This window comes from Panicum hallii, chromosome 4, assembly GCF_002211085.1.
Source record: "Panicum hallii strain FIL2 chromosome 4, PHallii_v3.1, whole genome shotgun sequence".
Taxonomy (NCBI): Eukaryota; Viridiplantae; Streptophyta; class Magnoliopsida; order Poales; family Poaceae; genus Panicum; species Panicum hallii.
In genome coordinates this window covers 50,163,000-50,181,652 of record NC_038045.1, presented here as the reverse complement: position 1 = coordinate 50,181,652, position 18,653 = coordinate 50,163,000, and the positions used below count along the sequence as shown (strand labels likewise).

General features: G+C 47.1%; 4 protein-coding genes across 6 annotated transcripts; 2 read left to right on the top strand and 2 right to left on the bottom strand.

The window, feature by feature from the left end:
* Positions 1-25: 25 nt before the first annotated feature.
* LOC112889287 (rRNA-processing protein FCF1 homolog) lies at positions 26-3,637 on the bottom strand. The gene is made up of 9 exons (XM_025955845.1): positions 3,434-3,637; positions 3,279-3,344; positions 3,086-3,191; positions 2,237-2,279; positions 2,028-2,100; positions 1,742-1,829; positions 709-765; positions 539-617; positions 26-437 (listed from the first exon to the last, which is right to left on the bottom strand). Exons 1-9 carry the CDS (start codon positions 3,505-3,507, stop codon positions 424-426), a joined length of 600 nt encoding a protein of 199 aa, XP_025811630.1. The 5' UTR covers positions 3,508-3,637; the 3' UTR covers positions 26-423.
* Positions 3,638-3,742: 105 nt separating this feature from the next.
* Positions 3,743-6,078, top strand: LOC112889289. Its single transcript, XM_025955846.1, has 3 exons — positions 3,743-4,003; positions 5,286-5,418; positions 5,520-6,078. Exons 1-3 carry the CDS (start codon positions 3,825-3,827, stop codon positions 5,574-5,576), a joined length of 369 nt encoding a protein of 122 aa, XP_025811631.1. The 5' UTR covers positions 3,743-3,824; the 3' UTR covers positions 5,577-6,078.
* Positions 6,079-7,058: 980 nt separating this feature from the next.
* Positions 7,059-8,180, top strand: LOC112889286. Its single transcript, XM_025955844.1, has one exon. The coding sequence runs from the start codon at positions 7,130-7,132 to the stop codon at positions 8,096-8,098; it is 969 nt and encodes a 322-aa protein (XP_025811629.1). The 5' UTR covers positions 7,059-7,129; the 3' UTR covers positions 8,099-8,180.
* A 203-nt stretch (positions 8,181-8,383) lies between these two features.
* On the bottom strand, positions 8,384-18,174 carry LOC112889285 (ABC transporter C family member 10-like). 3 transcript variants are annotated; one of them, XM_025955841.1, is made up of 13 exons: positions 17,798-18,174; positions 15,947-16,029; positions 13,761-15,796; positions 13,026-13,346; positions 12,860-12,946; positions 11,970-12,566; positions 11,715-11,879; positions 11,263-11,557; positions 10,618-10,832; positions 10,213-10,518; positions 9,830-9,893; positions 9,166-9,405; positions 8,384-8,820 (listed from the first exon to the last, which is right to left on the bottom strand). In XM_025955841.1, exons 2-13 carry the CDS (start codon positions 15,960-15,962, stop codon positions 8,711-8,713), a joined length of 4,452 nt encoding a protein of 1,483 aa, XP_025811626.1. In that variant the 5' UTR covers positions 15,963-16,029; positions 17,798-18,174; the 3' UTR covers positions 8,384-8,710. The 3 variants fall into 3 exon arrangements, with proteins under 3 accessions (XP_025811626.1, XP_025811627.1, XP_025811628.1); XM_025955842.1 differs by having other exon boundaries at positions 15,947-16,026; XM_025955843.1 differs by lacking the exon at positions 17,798-18,174 and adding an exon at positions 16,959-17,259.
* Between the last annotated feature and the right edge of the window lie 479 nt (positions 18,175-18,653).

The window sequence follows — 18,653 nt, the reverse complement described above, 5'->3', positions numbered from 1 at the left end:
ATGGCATCACACTTTCCAATCTGTATGCTAAATTTTCCTTCTTTTTTCCAAACAGGTTAGACCTCGAGACTCGGATCATACACGGAGCTCAGAGCCTCTGAACATGTTAAGAAAGAAGAAAGCTACAGCACCAACAGATACAACTGGGCAGCCAAGCCAACGGCGGAAACAGAACAGCTAGTAAATTACTCTAAAAATTTGGGAAACACTGTAAACAGAAACTATTACATTTCAATGATAACAATAGTAACATCATCGGCTGGTGCAAGACTTATATGTTGTTACAGCAAGCTCAACAAGCACAGCAGCATTCTTGTCCATGATTCCATCATCAGTGCAAGCGGCAGCTTCAGGCAAAAACAGTGACAACATGAACAAGCACCGAGTGCGACAGTGAAGTTCACCATATCATGTTTATGCTCATCAGATTCTTGGCGCTGCAACAGGTACCGACACATGGATCAGAATATTGCTAACTTATATAGTTATGATACAGAAGGAAAACACAAAATATCTAACACAGGAACATATTGCATACCTCCACCAACTGTGGCTTCAGGGAGCCGTTCTATCGAGTACCTGTGTCGAGTAATATACATGATTGGAACACCAGGAACCTGCGAAATTAAAAAAATGCAAGTCAACATGCAAAGCTTCTGCCAAATCATGACCAAGTCCTGAGCTGCAAGCAGTAAACGCTCCACGTACCTTCCTTATCCTCCTTTTCAAATCTCTATCACATGTGGCAACAATGTAGCATTTGTGCTGTCATATAAAATGCACGGTTTAGAACAAATGAATCAAATACTTAAGACACAAGGTAACATAAATAAAAACTATCATGGGAGCTATTGCGAAGATTAACTATATAATCCAATGCAATTGAAATGCATGATGAGATAGAAAAGAGGCCACCAGATTCCAACATGTTAACACAATATGCACATCAGACTAACCAAAGCTAAATAATAATCAGTACCCAGTAATTTTATACCATGTATATACATGATATTTTGAGAATAAAATAAAAGGAAGTTCCAAGGGGATGTAAAGAGACAAGTACCCTTTTTGTTCAATTTGGAACAGATACAGTATAGTCTTCAACTTCAACACTCCCACCATTCTTAAATATATGATGTTTAGCACAAGCTAATTAGTTCAATTTTTTTTAACTTATGAGCTTGCCCTAAACATCATATATTAAAAAACGGAGGTAGTAACAAGCCAAAATGCATCTTTCAATTATTAGCTAAAATGTAAATATTAGTAAAAAGAAAAGGTAAAATATGCTTAGCCAGAAGTTTCTAATTTCAGAAGGATACAGGCATACAGCCTATATTTGGGGGTCTGTTTGTTTGCCTTCTAGATTAATCTAGCTTATGGTCCAAGGACAATATGGTAAAAGGCCACCATCGACCACCAAAACAATCTGAAATAAGCTTAATCTTGGGAGTAAACAAATGGGTCCTTAATAACTCGCACATATCTCTAAGAACATACAAAAAGGAACTAGCAAGGTACATTACAATAATATACAACATTACTTAACTTCTCTACTCAATGTCCATATTAAGCATACACAATATTTCACTAAAGTACATTATATGGAGATTATACAGGAAAAAGTCACAAATCCCCTAACAGTTGATATCCTCCTAATCTCCCATAAAAGTTAGCCCTTAACAGGGTAGCCCTCAAACTCCAACAGGAAAAAAAATGATTCAGGAAGATCATGTTTTACTTGAGTAACCCTCTCCACAATGCAGTCATCAGCATAAGTTCCCTTGTGTGTGCATGCTAATCTTTGGAACCTAGGGTCCTTGGCAATTCTGTAAGAAAGGTAAACTAGGTTATACAAACAGATGAAAGCACGGAACGTACCATGTAACCACAGGAAAATGCAATAAACACTTGTGTGAGTGGAAGATGAAGAGTACAATAGAATGAAAAAACTAGATTAAACCCTTTTTTATGGCAATAAAGCTAAAAATGCATTAAACACAGTATGTCCACAGAATTGAGCACACCTCAAGGCCACGCGATACTTCTGTCCAAGCTTTTCAAGCTCAGCCATAACACAATCAGTGATACACGGAGTGCCTTCATAACAAGACATCAGAATTTGTTACCAAAGGCATATGAAGTCAATAATATGTTAAAGGGATATGAGGGGTCGAGGATAGATCAAGTCACTAGAGAAATGATGGGAAGCAAGGTAACAGAGTTGCATGCTTACATTTTGCATAAAGGCAGTCCATCATTCCTTTCTCCAAATCCAGCTGCATAGGGGAAATGAAGGATTTAGTCACACAAATGAGTGTTTATGCTCTGACAGTTAGGTTCTTTATCATGTGTGCTAAAGAATACAGTGCCAACTTCCCCTTCTCTACGCGTATCTTGTTCGTTCTGGAAACACGTCTTCCTATTCCATCTTTTCCCGTCCCTTAACGGTCGAGACTTATCGGGAACAGTTGTAGACTCAGAGATGTAAGTTATGGTTGTTGTTTTGTTCCTTTTTTTTTTGGCTAAAACTGGTCATTGTTTGTGCCCTAAATTAATAGCCACCCTAACAATTTGCTCCAGGATTACCTATGGATAAATCCTTCGCTGAAGGAAGCAAATATGCATCCATATATACTAAGCACATGTACACCGTAGTGGAGTTTTCATAGAGTAGAGGGGGAATGACCCACCCTGGCTTCCATGAAACTGCACCGCTATATTTACTTTCATGGTCAATAAGGTTTCAGACTTTCAGTATCTTGCAGGAATAAATATCCATGTCAGTGTTGCTTCTACTCACGTAGACATATGAATTTATTTACTTCTACATGCTATAACCAGGCAAAATTGTGTGCCACCGTTCTTATGAAAGCCTAGCATAGAGCTCAGCTAATGTTCCTACAAGTAATCCAACTTAGGTTTGGAAAACATTACATGTAACTTGATTGCTCAAATTGTCTACTGACCAAATGAGGAAGTTGGCAAAAATCTCTGATAAAATACTAATTGATGGGAGACAGCAATTATGCTGAGCTCACGGAACCAATTAGAAGAAAAGGAATCAGCTAATTCAACAGCAAACCTTGTTCTGGATGGAGAAGTTGATGAAGTTGGTGTCCACAATCACCCGATAAGGTGGCCCGAGCGCCGTGTTGTAGCTGAAGAAAAGAGCCGACGAGACCTGCGGCCTGCGCACCACAAACCGAAACGGCATAACCAACCCAAACTAGCATACGAAACACAGACCCAAAATCAGAACGAAGACAGGCACTCACACATTCCGGCCGAGCTTCTCCTTCTCCGCGTCCTTCTTGTTGGGGTTCAGCACATCCTGCTTGTACCTGGCACACACACAGACAAATTAGGGTTTTGGGTGGCAAAAACCGAACTGCAGAGGAGCGGATGCGGAGGGGGGAGATGGCTGCCTTACTTGTTGACGGTCTTCTTGGTGATCATCTTCTTCACCACCGCGAACTTGGGGCCCTTGCTCTTCGACCTCCCCATCTCAACCCAAACCCTAACAACCGCAGGTACCTCGCTCTCGTCACTGCACCCGGCGGCGGCGCCTCCTTCTGAAACCTCTCGAGGACGGCGAGCGAGAAAGGGTTTACGGCTTTGCGCCTCTGCGAGGAAGAAAGGCGGCTGATGGTGGGCCTAGTTGTCATAGACGCTCTTATTGGGCCTTTGCTGCTCAGCCCGGCCCAAGGAGATGTTCTTTTGGGCCGTTGATGCGAAGGAGGCTGTGCGCACTGGTCTTGGATCTGAGAGTGTTGTTGTGTGCGTCGTCGTCTCGTCGGCAAGCGGAGAGGTGGCGGCCGCGGATGGCGGCGGGGGCCGCGACGGCGACGCTCCGGTGGGTGCTGCAGCTGCACAGGGACGTGCCGCGGGCGGCGCGGTTCTACGCGGAGGGGCTCGATTTCAGCGTCAACGTCTGCACGCTCCGCTGGGCCGAGCTCCAGTCGGGGCCGCTCAAGCTCGCGCTCATGCACACCAACGACAGGTTCGATTGCCGCTCCGCGCTCTTCTCGGCGTGTTCTCTTGTTCGTAACAGTTCGGTGTTGGGGGTTAATTGACAAAATGCGGCTGAGGGGGTCCGATCAAGTTGCATTTTGCCGCGGTGGAGCTACGTGCTATGAGTTTGATGTGTTCGATGAAATGCGTATGTGGAGCACTCGCTTTTGGTCAGATGCTGTGAACGTTGGTGATGGCATCTGAGAAATGCGCACTATGAGATGCTAGGGGTAGTGGGTTCAAGGAGAAATGCAGTCAATTTTCATCTGAGCCAGCCGTGGAAATTTCGTTCTGGGATTCTTTCTTATCCTTTGCATACAAACTGGTATTCAAAATTCCTTCTTTTCCACCTTATTTGTCATCGGCCCCTTGCAGCTTAGATGAGTAGCTTGGCAGGTTAGATGGAGTAAGCACTAAGTGATTGTTCTCTTGCACGCTTGTCCCCCCTTGAAAAAGTGGTAAATTGGTCTCCTTTCAGTGTGCAGGAGTGCTTGACAAATGTCAATGGACCCTTCGTTTCTGGGCAATGATTTGCACTTTACAGGTTATTATTGCACTTCACAGGTTGAGCCTTTTGGAGTAAAAGGATCTTTTTATTGATGTGCTTGATTAAACACTTAGCTGTCCATAGGATGTGTGCCTGAGTCCAATACATGTTGCACATTGCAACCCTAGCTCTAAAGTCTATGGAAGGAGTGTTGGATCTGTGAGGTTGCCAATTCTGGAGAAAACAATGACCAAGCTGGGTGATCACCTTACATTCCAAAATATACTTCAATCCATTTTTTTGGGAACAATTACTTAAACGTATTTTCATAGTGCTTCTTGCAGTCTTGCTAGATCAAGAACAGTTATGGTACGCAGGTAGTGTATGAAAACTAATAATTACTTATTGAAATATTTTTTCCTCCTTGAAGCTTTTACCAGTTTTTCTCATGAACTTAAAAGTTTTTCATCATATGGATATAAATAGGCAAACATCTTATTCATATGGAGTATGGGGCACTTATATGTTAAGAAAGAGAAATTTTCAATTGCAAAATCTATGTTCTTTAGAGTTGACTAGTGTATGAAATTGTAATGGTGTCCATGGTTTTCATGGCGTCGCCTAGGCGACAAGGCGCTCTCCTTGTTTTGGGCTAAGGCGTCACCTTAGCCCGCCTAGGCGTCGCCTTAGCCCGCCTAGGCGGCTGGGCGGTGGTGACTCGCCACGCCTCGCCTTACCGCCGTAAGAACCATGACTGTGTCTAATGTTTCATACATATTTGCAGTAATATTGCATCGCAGAGAGTATATTCTTCCATGCTATCGTTCACTGTACCAGACATTAACAGTACAGTTTCAAAACTAATGGCACTGGGAGCTGAGTTGGATGGACCAATCAAATATGAGATCCATGGAAAGGTATTGTGCCTATATGCCCATAATTCCCCTATCTGATTAATTTCCTTGAGAACATCTTCTGGCATTATATTTACTTGGAATTCCTATTTGTTTCTTTGCAGGTTGCAGCCTTACGATGCATCGATGGGCACATGCTAGGTCTTTACGAGCCAGCTTGAAGAACTCATGCCACAATGAAAGTAACGAAAAGCTCCTTCAATCACTTGCACATGACTGATGTGAATGTTCATTTGTTCCCGACAAAAGGTCTTTTGACACATGTCTACTGACTGAACCTGATGTTTCTGAAGTGCCAGGGCTCCTTAATTAGCAAAATCATGTGAGAGACATTGTAGATAATTTACAGGAACAGAGCATGTATCATTCTCTGCCTTGTATTGCTGGTTGTGATGCACATGTCCTCGAACTGAATGCACCTAACAGTTGAGGACTATCAGTTGGTTGAAGCTAAGTCCATCCAAAGTAGCATATCCAGTGGCTCTGCTTGTTCATGACCTTGGCTGGTCGATGCGGCAATGCATGTAATTCAACGTTCAATCTAGTGCAGGAGTGTTCTGTCCATGTTCATTAGTGCAATGTATCACCTTTGGATATCATGTAATTGGAAATCTGATACGAGCACTTTGACAATTATGCGCCGAATAATTGCTTTTCACTTCAGTCATCCTTTCCGCATCTAATTAAACATGCAATCTAGTGCACTGGTCTTTTTTTTTCCCACTTCAGTCATCTTGGGTGAATGGGTGACCTTTTCGCTTGAGGTTGCCAGAACAGAAAGTGTGGCTCTGCAGATAAAACGCATCAATCCATGTGTCTGCTCTTCTGTTCTTGGTCTCGAGAGCATCATGGCTGTACGAGCATGCCACCCTTCTCATGTCATCAGAAACCTTGGGTGTGTGCTGTGTAGGTTGCGGCCAAACACAAACGGGCACAAGTATTTGCAGGGTACGCGCTCCGGGATTGCAGCTGACCCCAACCTCTGTCCACGCAGAAAACAATCACAAATCCGGGCTCCAAGGCATCGGCATCGAGCAGCCAACCTGCTCCCACTCGCATCCCATCCCATCGTCAACGGAGCGCCGACCAGCAAATGCCAATCACTTTTACCTTGGTCCATGGCCGTCATCTCACATAAACAAAGCTGCCGCGTCCCAATCATTCTGCTGCCTCCTACTGCACCTGCTAGGCTGCTGCAAATGATCGCAAAGTTGGAGGAGCATAGAGGAGTAGCATCAACTACTCCTCAATAGAACAAAAAAAAAAGAATAGGTGGTTGTCTTGTCGTCAGATAGGCTCCCCATACTAGCTGAAGACAACGGGGTTGTGTCGCTCGCTACCGGAATCGGCGGCTGGTTTGGCCACTTGTTGCCGGAGGGAAAAGCTAGTTTGATCAACGCGCCCGCCTCTGTATCTGGTGAGGCCAAGCACCAGCTCTCCTGCTCCTTGCTGCTCAGCGAGCATGAGAAGCTCAGATGAAACCAAGCCGGGCTGCGTGCATTGACACTAATCGTCCAGGGCCATTGGCACCCATGGCCTCCTAAATAAAGCAAACTCAATTCCCTCCTCTGCCCGGCTTGGCCACCTCCTCTCCTCTCCAACCACCACCACTCGATTCCTCGCCGTCGGGATGGCGGCTTCCTGCCGCCGCCGTCGTCACACACCGCCGCGGAGCTAGCCGTCGAGGAAGACGAGGCGCGCCTGGGGGGCGTCGATGGCCGCGACGTCCTTGTTGCCGTCGGTGATTGTGCACGTCGTCGTCGTCGCCGCCGCCGCCGCGCTCTTCCTGCGTCCCTGCGCTGCCCAGAGCCGCGCCGCGAACATCTCGGCCGTCGAGGCCGCCGTCCGGGACCGCGCGCTCGAGCTGCTCCGCGGCGCGGGACATCTCGTGGACGTGCCCCTCCCGGCGAACCTCTCCGACGCGGGCGTCCAGGCCTCGGCGCTGCGCATGCGCAGCAACGCGCTCTGGGCCGACGGCGTCAGCGCCGCCGCCGGCTCGTCCGGGGTCGTGTTCGCCATCCCGCCGCGCGTCGTCCCGGCCCCGTTCGCGCGCCGCGTCGCCATCGTCTTCGAGCGCTTCGCCGGCGACGGCGGCACGACAGCCGGAGCGGCGCTCTTCGCCGCGCCGCGCGGGTACGCGCTGGCCGCGCCCGTGGTCGGTCTCCTCGCGTACGACGCGTTGGCGGGCCACGACGCCCGGGTCTCGCTCCGGGCGCTCGGCGCGCCGGTGCGCGTCGAGTTCAAGAACCTGTCGTCGCCAGCGGCGGGGAATGGGTTCAACGCCAGCACCGCGCGGTGCGTGACGTTCGCGGCCAGCGGGGAGGTCGCTGCCACGCACTCCGTGGCGTCGGGCCCGGCGTGCGCGGTGACCGGCACGGGCCACTTCGGCATAGCGGTGCGGGTGCCTGAGACGCCGCCGGCAGCCTCGGCCTCGATGTTGAGGGCGAGGTGGTGGGCGTGGGCGGTGGGCGTCGGCGCCGGCGGCGTGCTGGGAGCCAGCGTCTTGGTGCTCGCCGTGGCCGGCGCGGTGAGCTGGAGCAGGAGGCGCCGGAGGGAGGAGATGGAGCTGCGGGCAATGGCCGGGGAGGAGCTGGGGAGGATGGCGGTGCGTGGGAGCACGATGCCGTCCGGGAAGGTGATGAGGACGCGGCCGGAGATGGTGGAGAGTCCGTCGTGGCGGTAGGCGTACCTGAGCGGCTGAGCTCCTCTCCGAGTTGCACCGGCCGGCGCCAGCTCGTGACCGTGGGAGATCTTGCAACGTTCTGCTTCGTGTTTAGGTGTGTTTTTCAGCAGCACAACAGCATGAGATACTTGTATAGCACAATGAACTTCATCCCAACTTCCATTCCGATTGGAATGGAGATTTTGAAGTAAGATAGAGATTCTTCAGTACACTGCAATACTTCAGTCGTCCCATCAATGGCATAAAGCTCTTCTCAAAAAGGATGAACACTTAAGAAGAAAATAATTACCGCCATAGAAATATCATGCATCATATGGCTCCAGTCACTGAAGGCATAAAAACTGAACACGGGGGAGCTGAGAAGCCTTTGTTGCAAATATATATACACACACACACACACACACACCGTGATTTATTAGAAGCCATAGCTGCAGACTTGATGATGGCCTCTCATCAGCCTTTAGAAGCTTACTATTAGCTCAGGTTTCGTTTTGTTTTGAACGAAGCGAGGACCACTGAAACAAGCTGAGCGCACGCTGCGCAAAATTTCAGGCACAAATTTCTGTACCTCTTTCTAGAGACTCAGGGAGTAAACATGCATAATCGATAACTTTAAATGTTTCCGTTTGATGTGTATGACCAGTATTCTTTGACAAGCTCACGGAAGAGAGATCCTTCGGTTTCCATGAGCTTCATGGGGTTGTCATACTCCACTACTTTCCCTGAAAGTAAATTAAACTCATTAGTATGAATGGTTATGTATAAATATGCTGCATTACTGTCTTGAGAAAGACTGTTTTCATGACCGATACAATGGAGAAGAAAAGCATAAAAAGTCCATCTCTTGCTTCCAAGAAAATAAAAAAAGATATTTCAGTGGGCAGCTGCTGCAGCCGAATTAGTGAAGAAAAGGCTAAATTAGTGAAGAGGAAAGGGTTTTTTTTCACTTATACCAACAATTTATTTGGTTTCAGCCATACTCTAGACTTTGAGTTGTCCTGGTTCAGTACACAATTACTACAATGGGATCATTGTATTTCTACTAAATTGTTGAGAAGAAAACATACCGTCACTCATTGCAAGTACCATGGAGCAGTCCATAACGGTTGGTATACGATGTGCGACCGTGATAACAGTGCAATCTTTGAATTCTGTCCTGATTGTTTTCTGAAGTATAGCATCAGTTGCATTGTCTATAGAAGCTGTGGCCTCATCGAGAACTAAGACACGACATCTTCTCAAAAGTGCACGTCCCAAACAGAACAGCTGCCTTTGACCCATGCTCCAGTTCGACCCATCTTCGACAACTATACAGCAAGATGTCTGTTAGTACAGCATCAAAGATAATTGCAGGTATCATGTTACTCGAGGAAAAAAGACACCATCCCTAAAAACTTGCCAAATATATTGTGTCATTTAACCAGAAGTTCTTTATACCACTTCTAAATCATCAATACAGACATTTGCCTGTTCTACAATTCTTCCCCCAAATGAAATGACGGCTCTCTGCATGTGCCTTATAAAGGATGTTCAAAGCAGATTATAAAGCAAAAGGTTCACAATTTTTGTGGCATATGTAATTTCACCCCCTAGTCTGGATCTAAATATTCGTATAAATATAGGGTAAGGACATCCATTTTCAGTTTGATAATGGAGCAGACACCACGGCACAATTTGTTAAGGACTCGAGAAACTGAAGTACAAAATTACAGAGGAAACAAGGTCTCCTACCAAGTGAATCCAATCCATGTTCCTTCTCCTGGACAGCCTCAAGCAACTGACATTTGTCGAGAACCTGTATCAGAGTAGCAACTAACCACTTTAGTGATCGCTTTGAAGTTTGAAGTTGTACAGATGTCAATCAGAAGATGTACACATGCCACAACTCAGTTTATTCACCCCATTTCGATAGTAATTTTTGAAATTTCGGGATTGTTGACCATCATCTCACAGTAACTGAACTAAATTGTCTAGGGCAACAATAGAGGAAGTGACCTCACTATTTCAACATTACATACGGTTCTATCAAAGTAATTCTTTATCACTGTAACTTATCTGAACAGCTAGTATGCTGAGAGGAAAAAATACAAACAAGCAAGAAAATAACATGTTACCTCCCATATTTGCTGGTCCGAGAACTGCCCAAGTGGATCTAGATTATATCTTATGGTGCCGTGAAAAAGTGTTGGGTCTTGTGGAATGATGCCCAAACGAGAACGCAGATCGTGTAACCCTATTGTTGTGATATCTACAGAGTCTATTATTATTTTGCCTCCAGCTGGCTCAACTAGACGAAACAATGCGCCAATTAAAGTTGTCTTGCCACTTCCTGTTCGTCCAACTATGCCAATCTTATCCCCACCTTCAAATGTGCAAGTGATTCCATGCAAGACAAGAGGAGCATCTTGCCTATACCTAATCTGTCGAGTGAAAATAGTTCATGTTAATTTGCTGGAACCTGAACTCATAAAGTGCTTTGCTATATGAGGCATACATATAAATATTTATCTTTCTGTTACCTTCAAATCTCTAAGCTCCACCCTGCCAGCTTGGGGCCAGTCTGGTGATGGTCGATTTTCTTCAATAGTCTCTGCCGCTTCACTTGGTATATCCATGTACTGGTTCACCCTTTCCACAGAGATGATTTGATTTGCAAGCTGGCACTGATTTTGGATGGAGAAAACAAAGGACATATTTAAGGACAGGCCATACGACAATGCCATTCCTACAAAGCCTGCACAAGTTCAAATTGGAATAATTAATATTTCTAGTGGCAATACTGCAATCTTCATAACATGAATAATACAAGTGCCTATAGTTTTGTATTTGCCAATTCGTGCATAATGTTTTGGCATTTTGTACTTCTTGGGCCTGAATGTTAATGAGACAAATCCAGTCAGAAGAGGGAAAACACTTGCTCGTGATTCGGCATTATCAAGCACAGATAGAAAGATCTTGATATTCATGGCTTGCTTCCAGGAAGCTATTGAGAGTCAGAAAAAAAATGCAGTGCATCTAAAATTTCGTTGCAGATCAAATCTAAGAATGAAAGGCTAGGCTTGCTGTTTTTTTCACACACACAAGAAAAAATTACAGCGCATCTAACAATTTGTTGCAGATAGATGCGAGAATGAAAGGTTAGGCTTGCTGTTATAGTTGCTCACCAGGTCCAAAAGTTCCGGGAGGAAGAAGAGCCATGACAAAGGCAGAAAAGGAAAGAACTGCAGCACTCATTATCTCCAGACGTTGAATCAGCCATTCAGTTGCTGCAAAGTTATAGAAGTATGGACCAGCATTCTTGTCTACAAGCTCCAAATTTTTCTGAAAGAAACGATCCTCTTCCTCAAAGGCCCTTATAGTTATAGCCCCTGCAACCGATTCGCCCAAGTGATTAGCCAGAGCAGATTTGGTAGTGCCATTGATCCTCATCAATTCCTTAGCTGAAGCTAAATAGTACCTCTGCATGATCAAAACCAAGATATTTCAGTCAATTGCAATTGTGAATAGTAAACTGTTCACCTTTTGGACGAAAATAGCAGCAAATAGCACTAATTGATAAATGGTATATGAATGAAGTAACCACGAAATTTTAGCCAAACAAACCACACAAATTTACCTGCAGCCTGATTGCCAAAATTATCATTGGCACTGAGATGAACAGAACTTGCCAGGTAACAACAGCCAGTACCCCCAGATTGCTATATGCATTTAAGCTGGCACTAATGCTAAACATGAAGGCAAATGGAACATCAAGGTCAACAATACTCAAATCTGAAGAAACCTGCATGGCAAAATAGCAAGTCAACCAATGAATAGAAAATTTCCAAATGTAAATAGAAGTTGTCTTTCCAATTCATTTCAGGATTCTTACCCTACTCAGTACCCTTCCTAAAGGGGTAGAATCAAAAAAGGACATCGGTGCTCGAAATAATGAGTTGAGTAGCTGGGCAAATAAGGACCTTGATGTCCGAACCCCAAGAAGAACCATCGCTAAAGATCTAGATAGCAAGAAGAACATCGTACAAACTCCGATAGCGATGTAAACAGAAATCAACTTCAGTGTACTAACATCAGTACTCTGGACATTAGCTGCCATCCATGAGTTTTGTGATATTTGCCCAGCTATGAAAATCATGTGGGAAATAACACAAAGAGAGGCATATAGGTAGCCTTTACTCTGACACAGGTAGAGGATATAAGGCTTCAGACCTGTATCACCAATTTCCCTTTCTTCTGTCTTGATGAGTTGATCAGCTGGTGATGGCTTCACAGTCTCTCTATATCTACTTCCATGAGTATCATTTGTCTCCTTGATTGAAATTTCCTTTGCTCTGTTGGTGGGTACTTTGTTAAGATCTGAGCCACCAATAGTATCTTTGTGGGCATTTACAAGGTTTTGAAATTCTTGACAGTATGCCAATAGATCTTGATAAGGTGCAGATCTAATGATTTCACCATCTGACATTAACTGCCAAAAAGCAACACTAGTTTTAGATGACATCAACAAACACAAGTAGTTGATAAAATAAATATAAATCATGGTCCCGTGGAGGGACTGAAATTATCTTGCTATACTTTTTTCCTCTAAGTGTTTATTGGTTCTGAAATTCATCTCATCATGCTTAATGCTGATATTTCTATTATTGTTCAGTTATTAGCCAGAAAGTTGAACCAATAAATTCAGCTTAGGTATGAAAACTTGCTTCCTGCAAAAATGCACATCCACACACAAACTGATCAGGATAACATGCGAAAGCATACCAGAATGGAATCAAACACAGGTAGAAAATCGACTTGGTGCGTCACCAGAAGAACAGTCTTGTCAGATAGAGCTCCCATGACATATTCCTATAAAAAGGGTCAACATTTTAAAACAGTCTACAGTCAAATAGTATATTGCAATTCATAATTATTCTGTGGTCCTTACATTAAAAAGACTTGTTGCTGTATGGGCATCAACAGCACTGAAAGGGTCATCAAGAAGATAGATGTCTGCATTTTGATATAACGCACGAGCAAGCTGTACACGCTGCTTCTGGCCACCACTGAGATTTACCCCTCTCTCCCCAATTTGAGTAAGGTCTCCATATGGCAACATTTCAAGGTCCTTTACTAAAGAGCACCTCTCAAGCGTTTCTTGGTATCTTTGCTTGTCTATTGAAGATCCAAAGAGAATATTGTCTTGCACAGTTCCTGTTTGGATCCATGCATTCTGAGAAACATATGCAATTTTTCCACAAACTTGAATCTGAAATATGTGACAACAATTAACCAGTTTGAGTTTAAGTTGCTAGGAAAAGGGAAAAAGAATTAACATCTGCTAGCACTATTATCGAGCAAAATAATTGTAACTACTGAGCCAAACTTATGATGCTGTTGTCATGTTATATATTTTGAGAAAGAAATTAGCAGCTAAGGTTCTGAAGTGCACTCTGATAAAGTAACATATGTTGGCACTAATATCAAGCAAAATGTTTATTGCTCAGTTATATGGAAATGTTGTACTTGCAATTGAGTGGTAAAGCATATAAATAAATTTGCACTATGACAAAAAGGAACTCAATAAAGTGTCATTTTCTTGGAGGAAGCGAACTATATCATAAAATTCAAAAACATCTAGCATTTTCTATTTCATAAATATGAAGGTAACGGAAAAGCATACCGTGCCTTCAGTTTTTGGGACCTCTCCGAGAACTGCAGCCAAAAGTGTTGACTTTCCTGATCCTACCTCGCCACAGATTGCAACCTTCTCTCCAGCTTTGACTACCAAATTTATATTCTTTAGAGTTGGTTTTGATGGGTTCTCGTCCCATGAGAAACTGCAGGAGTTCATCACTATTGGAAACTCAGTGCCCACACAGTATTTCTTCCTTACTTGTCCATTCAGCTCAGGTGCATCAAGAAACTTTATTATCCTAGTGAAAGCAACTTTAGCTTGTATCACAACCCCAATAACATCAGGTATCTGCCTAATTGGATCTTGAACAAGGCGGAGAGTTGCTACAAAGGTGAAGACGTTGCTAGCATCAAGAGGAATGTTCAACAGATAGCACGCCAAGAATGTTGCAGCCGAAACCAAAACTGGTGATGACCAGAAGAGGAAACTGTTGTATGCTCTCCTAAGCTGGAATGCTGACAGCCACTTGTATTCAACCTCTCTTAATCCTTCAATGACCTTCTTAAAATGAGCTTCCCATGCATAAAGTTTCAAGACCTTCATATGAATTAAGGACTCTGTCATTGCCTTCAGTCTCACGTCTTGTGCTTCCATAAGTCTACTCTGAAATTTGTGTTGCAGCTTGGCCAGTGGAGCATTGCAAAGTACAGTGATGATGATGACAGCAAGTGATGCAATCATAGCAAGACCAACTGCATTATATAGAATTGCTAGAGCAATGCAAAGTTGGACACTTGTTGACCATGTCTGATGGAACCAGTATGGGAATTCCCCAATCCGGTAGGCGTCGACCGTGACATAGTTCATGATCTCTCCAGAAGAATGTTTCATTTTCGCTGAGTTTGATAGCTTCTGTTGTTTCTTATAGATAGCAGCTGATAGGAATGATCTCACTTGAAGTCCTAACCTTCGAGTACGGAAGTACCACTGCCGTTGTGACAAAGATTCACAACACTTGCAAACGAACATTGTAGCAGCCAACACATAGCCTTCATATTTAAAGGACCCTTTCCCAAGTGAAACGTTAATGAATGCTTTCAGAAGCAATGGACCTGAAGATATTGTGAGGACCTTAAGCAATGCAAACAAACCTGAGACTATGATCCCACTTCTGTGACAAGAAATGATGGTCCAAAATACTGACGGAGTGCCATGTGGCTGCAACTGCTTCTTCTTGTTCAGCTTCTCCAGAAACATCACGTACTGATTATATGCTCGATCTGAAGCACCTAAAAGTGGCATGTCTTCCTCCTCAAGGGGTTTCTCATAACCCATCTTCATCAAAGGATTTAACCACCAAAACGTCATAACACTGAAAAACCCAGCTTTAGCAAAAGGGGTTACATGAGTCCCAGAATCATCTGTACCATCAACTGCCTCCGCATTCAGGGGCTTATATAAAGCACTTCCAATTCTTCCATTACCATCTTCCCTGCTGATGTGCCGAATTCCATAGACAAGGAGTACCAATGCGCCTGGAAGCAATAGAACATCTAAACAACCCTTCATGGTGACAACCTTTTCTGCAACCATGTTAACAACTGAGGAGCAGCAAATAAATGCAGCATATATGGTAAGCAGAACTGACCAAATCCGAACAGATGTGGCTCCAAGGAATTGTGCTTTGATGCTGAAAGCGATGCTGATAAGTATCAAACTGAATCCCTGAGACAATGCTACCAACCACCAATGTGGCAGGTAAACAGCGGCATCCTGACTGAAGTTCCTCCCCAGCATCCACAATCCAAGGCCAAGATAAACCAGACCCAAGCAACAATTGAACACCACACCCACCAACTGCAGGGGAGAACTGTGGGCGACAAGCTGCCGCGCAGATGCTGTGCTCTTTGGAATTCTAACAAGTAGCTGGACTGCAAGTACAATGGCGATCAGAGCAGCAACGCCAAACACCAGAATATGATTCATGCAAGTGGAGGCGTCGAATAGTTCCTTCCACGCGCAGGAGAGTGCAGCCTGCTTGGAGCATAATGGGCTCCCGCACAAGTCCACCATCCAAGTACCTGACAAACAATTTCAAACAAACCCCTCAGAATAATCATTTTAAATAATCAGTATGGCATCGCTGTCTTGCAGAGGTTCTTAACAGCTACCAGCACAATGATCATGTAATAATTATGTAGTAAGAAGAGAAAGGAGAGAAGAGGACTAACTCGTTCGGGAACCCATGTGTGATGCGTCCAATACTCCAATCTTTATCGCTCTGTCTCGTGTGTTAGGTCCCCTTCAAGCCCTGCTGCGATCATGATGAACAGGAGTGCAGTTAGGGGGAGAAGTGGAGAACAGATAAAAAGATTTCAGATTCATGCGAGGCAACTTGCTTTGCGGCACACAAGACATGAGGGACGCGTGCAAGAGATTCGCAGTAAACGGGGCAGCAACTTCAGGGTACTGAACTCACGACTGCAGCGTTCTTCGCAATCCATTATCACAAGGAAAAAGAAAGAGAGAGAAATACATGCACCATGCATCAGAGATGATCGATCTGCCTCGCGAAGAAAAAAAAACCCGGTAATGCTAGCACTAAGACTTCCGACACATTAATTAAATATCGGGCGCTACGTGTTTTCTTCCCGTGTGGACTGCTCTATTTTAAACTCTCCTGCGTCCTTATCCTATCCTGCTCCTCTCATCGCTCAACCACCCATCCCCATTCTCTCTCTCACGTGGCTCTACACTCCATTAACACAGCTCTCTCTCTCTCGCTCGCCGGGCATTGCTGAGCGCGCCGAGGCACGGGTGCCGGGCCCGGCGCGGTCTCTGGCGAAGCGGCAGGCGCAGGCGTGTCGCGCAGGCGGGAGGCGGTGGTGGTGGTGGTGGTGGAGATGGAGGTGGAGGTGCGGCGGGGCCGGTGGCGCCGGGAATTTTTTCTTTGCATGTTGCATGCAATATGGGATGCATGTTGCAGCGCAATTTTTTCTTTCCAACCGTTCGACGCCGGCGCCCTGGATCGGACGTCCGGACGCTGGCAATTCCAAAAAAAACACGGGGTATCGCCTCGCCGCCCTCAGCGGCCGCTGGCGGATCCCAACTGGAAACTGTGAATCGAAGGCAAAAAAATGCGCGAGCACCTGACGCGGAGGAAAACCCCAGCCCAAAACCCCGACTCCCCGAGATGCCGCAGCACGACGACGGGAGCGGGGAGCACGACGAAGTAACCTGTACCTGCGCCGCCGCCAGGAACAGGCCATCTGCGTGGACGGATGACCCAGGATGCCGTCCACGCTTGTGTCGTCGACGGCGTCGGGAACTCTCGCGCGGTCGCTGCGCGACCGGAACCCGGACTTGCCAGGCTATAGGCTATCGACATCGGGCCGTCGAGGCGCGCGGCGTGCATCGTCTGGGCGGCAACACGACCCCCCACGTCTGCGTGGCTGCTCGGCGGGGACCAAAGCCACCGTGGCGGCCTCGTCTCCGGACCTTGTTGCGGCGCATCCCTTGGTCGCTGCAAGGCAAGCCGGGGGCTGGGCGCCCCCCGCCCAGCGCACGGGGTGGACGGTATTTCATCTACCGTCCACCCCTTGGGTCCTCGACCGCCGTCCGATCGGCCGTGGCCGGCCCAGATTTGGCAAGAAAGCAGCCGGGCTTGGCTTTTCCTAGCTCGGGCGACAACTCGACCCGGCGGCGGTGTCCCCGACGGTGTACCTCACCTCAACGCGGCGCCGCCTGGTGCATCGGTAGCCGGCGCGTTGGCAAGGCCGCTCGACGGCCACCGTGCTGCCTCGCCGCTCGAGGACTCCGGCTTGCCTGGGCGGTGCTTTCCTTCACGTGCTGTCTTTTGGTCGGCCGTGGATGGCATCGCCGCTCGATATCCCCGCCCCCCCCCCCACCCCCCCCTCCTGACCGGGAGCCCCCGGCCCGCCGCCGCTACGAAGACGATCCAAACGAAGCAGCGGCCGATCAACGATCGGAACGAAGGGGGGGAAAATCATTCCCAAATCCTGAAGCTTCCAACGGCATTTATACCCTTATGAACCAAACACGAATCCCAAAAAACCGCTTACTTTTTATGTCGTCGACTCGTCGTCGTCCTCGTCGTGGCGGGGAGACGTCCCCCCGCGTGCTCTTCCTCGTGCGCGATATTGTATTCGCGACGACGGTGGTGGTGGGGTCGAACGCCGCCTCGTCGGGCTCGCCCGCCCTCGAGGTGTTCGGGCTTGGGTTGTCTTCTCTCTCACGGTCTGGTCCGGCTCACTGGACCAGTGGGGAGTGGAGCTCGGCTGCTTTATTATAGGGTAGGAGGAGGAGGAGCGGTTGTCCCCGGCTGGTTATTCCCGGAGACGACGCGACGCCGGCCGGAGGTACGGTGCGCCGTGGCCCGCGTCACCGCTCACGTCGCCGCGGCTGGTGGTGGAGGGGGGACAGGGCAGGGCCGGGGGGGGGCCTCGTCGCTTTATTCATCCGCGCGGCCGATGCGATGCGATGCGACGACGCCGACGCCGACGTGCCGTGCCCCGCATCGCTTCCCCTCCCCCTTCCCCGCATCGCCGTCCGTCCAATAGCGGCGGGGTTCATGGCCTCGCCGCGCGTTCTGGTAGCTGGCAGCGCCCGGGCACGTGCTTTCCCGGTGGCCCTCGCGTGCCGGTGTTAGGTTCGGCTGGCTACGGGTTCGAGCCGGCCGGGGCTGCGTACGACTGGCCGGTCGCGTGCCGGCCGTGCCAGTGTCACGTACAGCCCATTGCAGGACGGCAAGTGGGTTCGTGGCAGCCTTGACCTCCGTACGTGCGCTGCGACACTGCAGCGTCGTGACTCGTGACTGCTGACTACTCGGGAGCGGCTGCTGCTACGAACAGAGTTTTTGTCCCTTGGGTCGGAGCGCGGCGTGGATGACTGGCAACGGCGTGGCACGCGTGTGCAACC

Coding starts and splice junctions, on each gene's coding strand:
- LOC112889287 (XM_025955845.1), bottom strand. CDS start 3,507: ATGGGGAGGTCGAAGAGCAAGGGCCCCAAGTTCGCGGTGGTGAAGAAG. Junction 2,280..3,085: donor ACTTCTCCATCCAGAACAAG/GTTTGCTGTTGA, acceptor TCCCCTATGCAG/CTGGATTTGGAGAAAGGAAT. Junction 618..708: donor TGAAAAGGAGGATAAGGAAG/GTACGTGGAGCG, acceptor TTAATTTCGCAG/GTTCCTGGTGTTCCAATCAT.
- LOC112889289 (XM_025955846.1), top strand. CDS start 3,825: ATGGCGGCGGGGGCCGCGACGGCGACGCTCCGGTGGGTGCTGCAGCTG. Junction 4,004..5,285: donor CTCATGCACACCAACGACAG/GTTCGATTGCCG, acceptor ACATATTTGCAG/TAATATTGCATCGCAGAGAG. Junction 5,419..5,519: donor AATATGAGATCCATGGAAAG/GTATTGTGCCTA, acceptor GTTTCTTTGCAG/GTTGCAGCCTTACGATGCAT.
- LOC112889286 (XM_025955844.1), top strand. CDS start 7,130: ATGGCCGCGACGTCCTTGTTGCCGTCGGTGATTGTGCACGTCGTCGTC.
- LOC112889285 (XM_025955841.1), bottom strand. Junction 9,406..9,829: donor ACATGGATTGGATTCACTTG/GTAGGAGACCTT, acceptor CTTGCTGTATAG/TTGTCGAAGATGGGTCGAAC. Junction 8,821..9,165: donor GGTACTTGCAATGAGTGACG/GTATGTTTTCTT, acceptor ATTTACTTTCAG/GGAAAGTAGTGGAGTATGAC.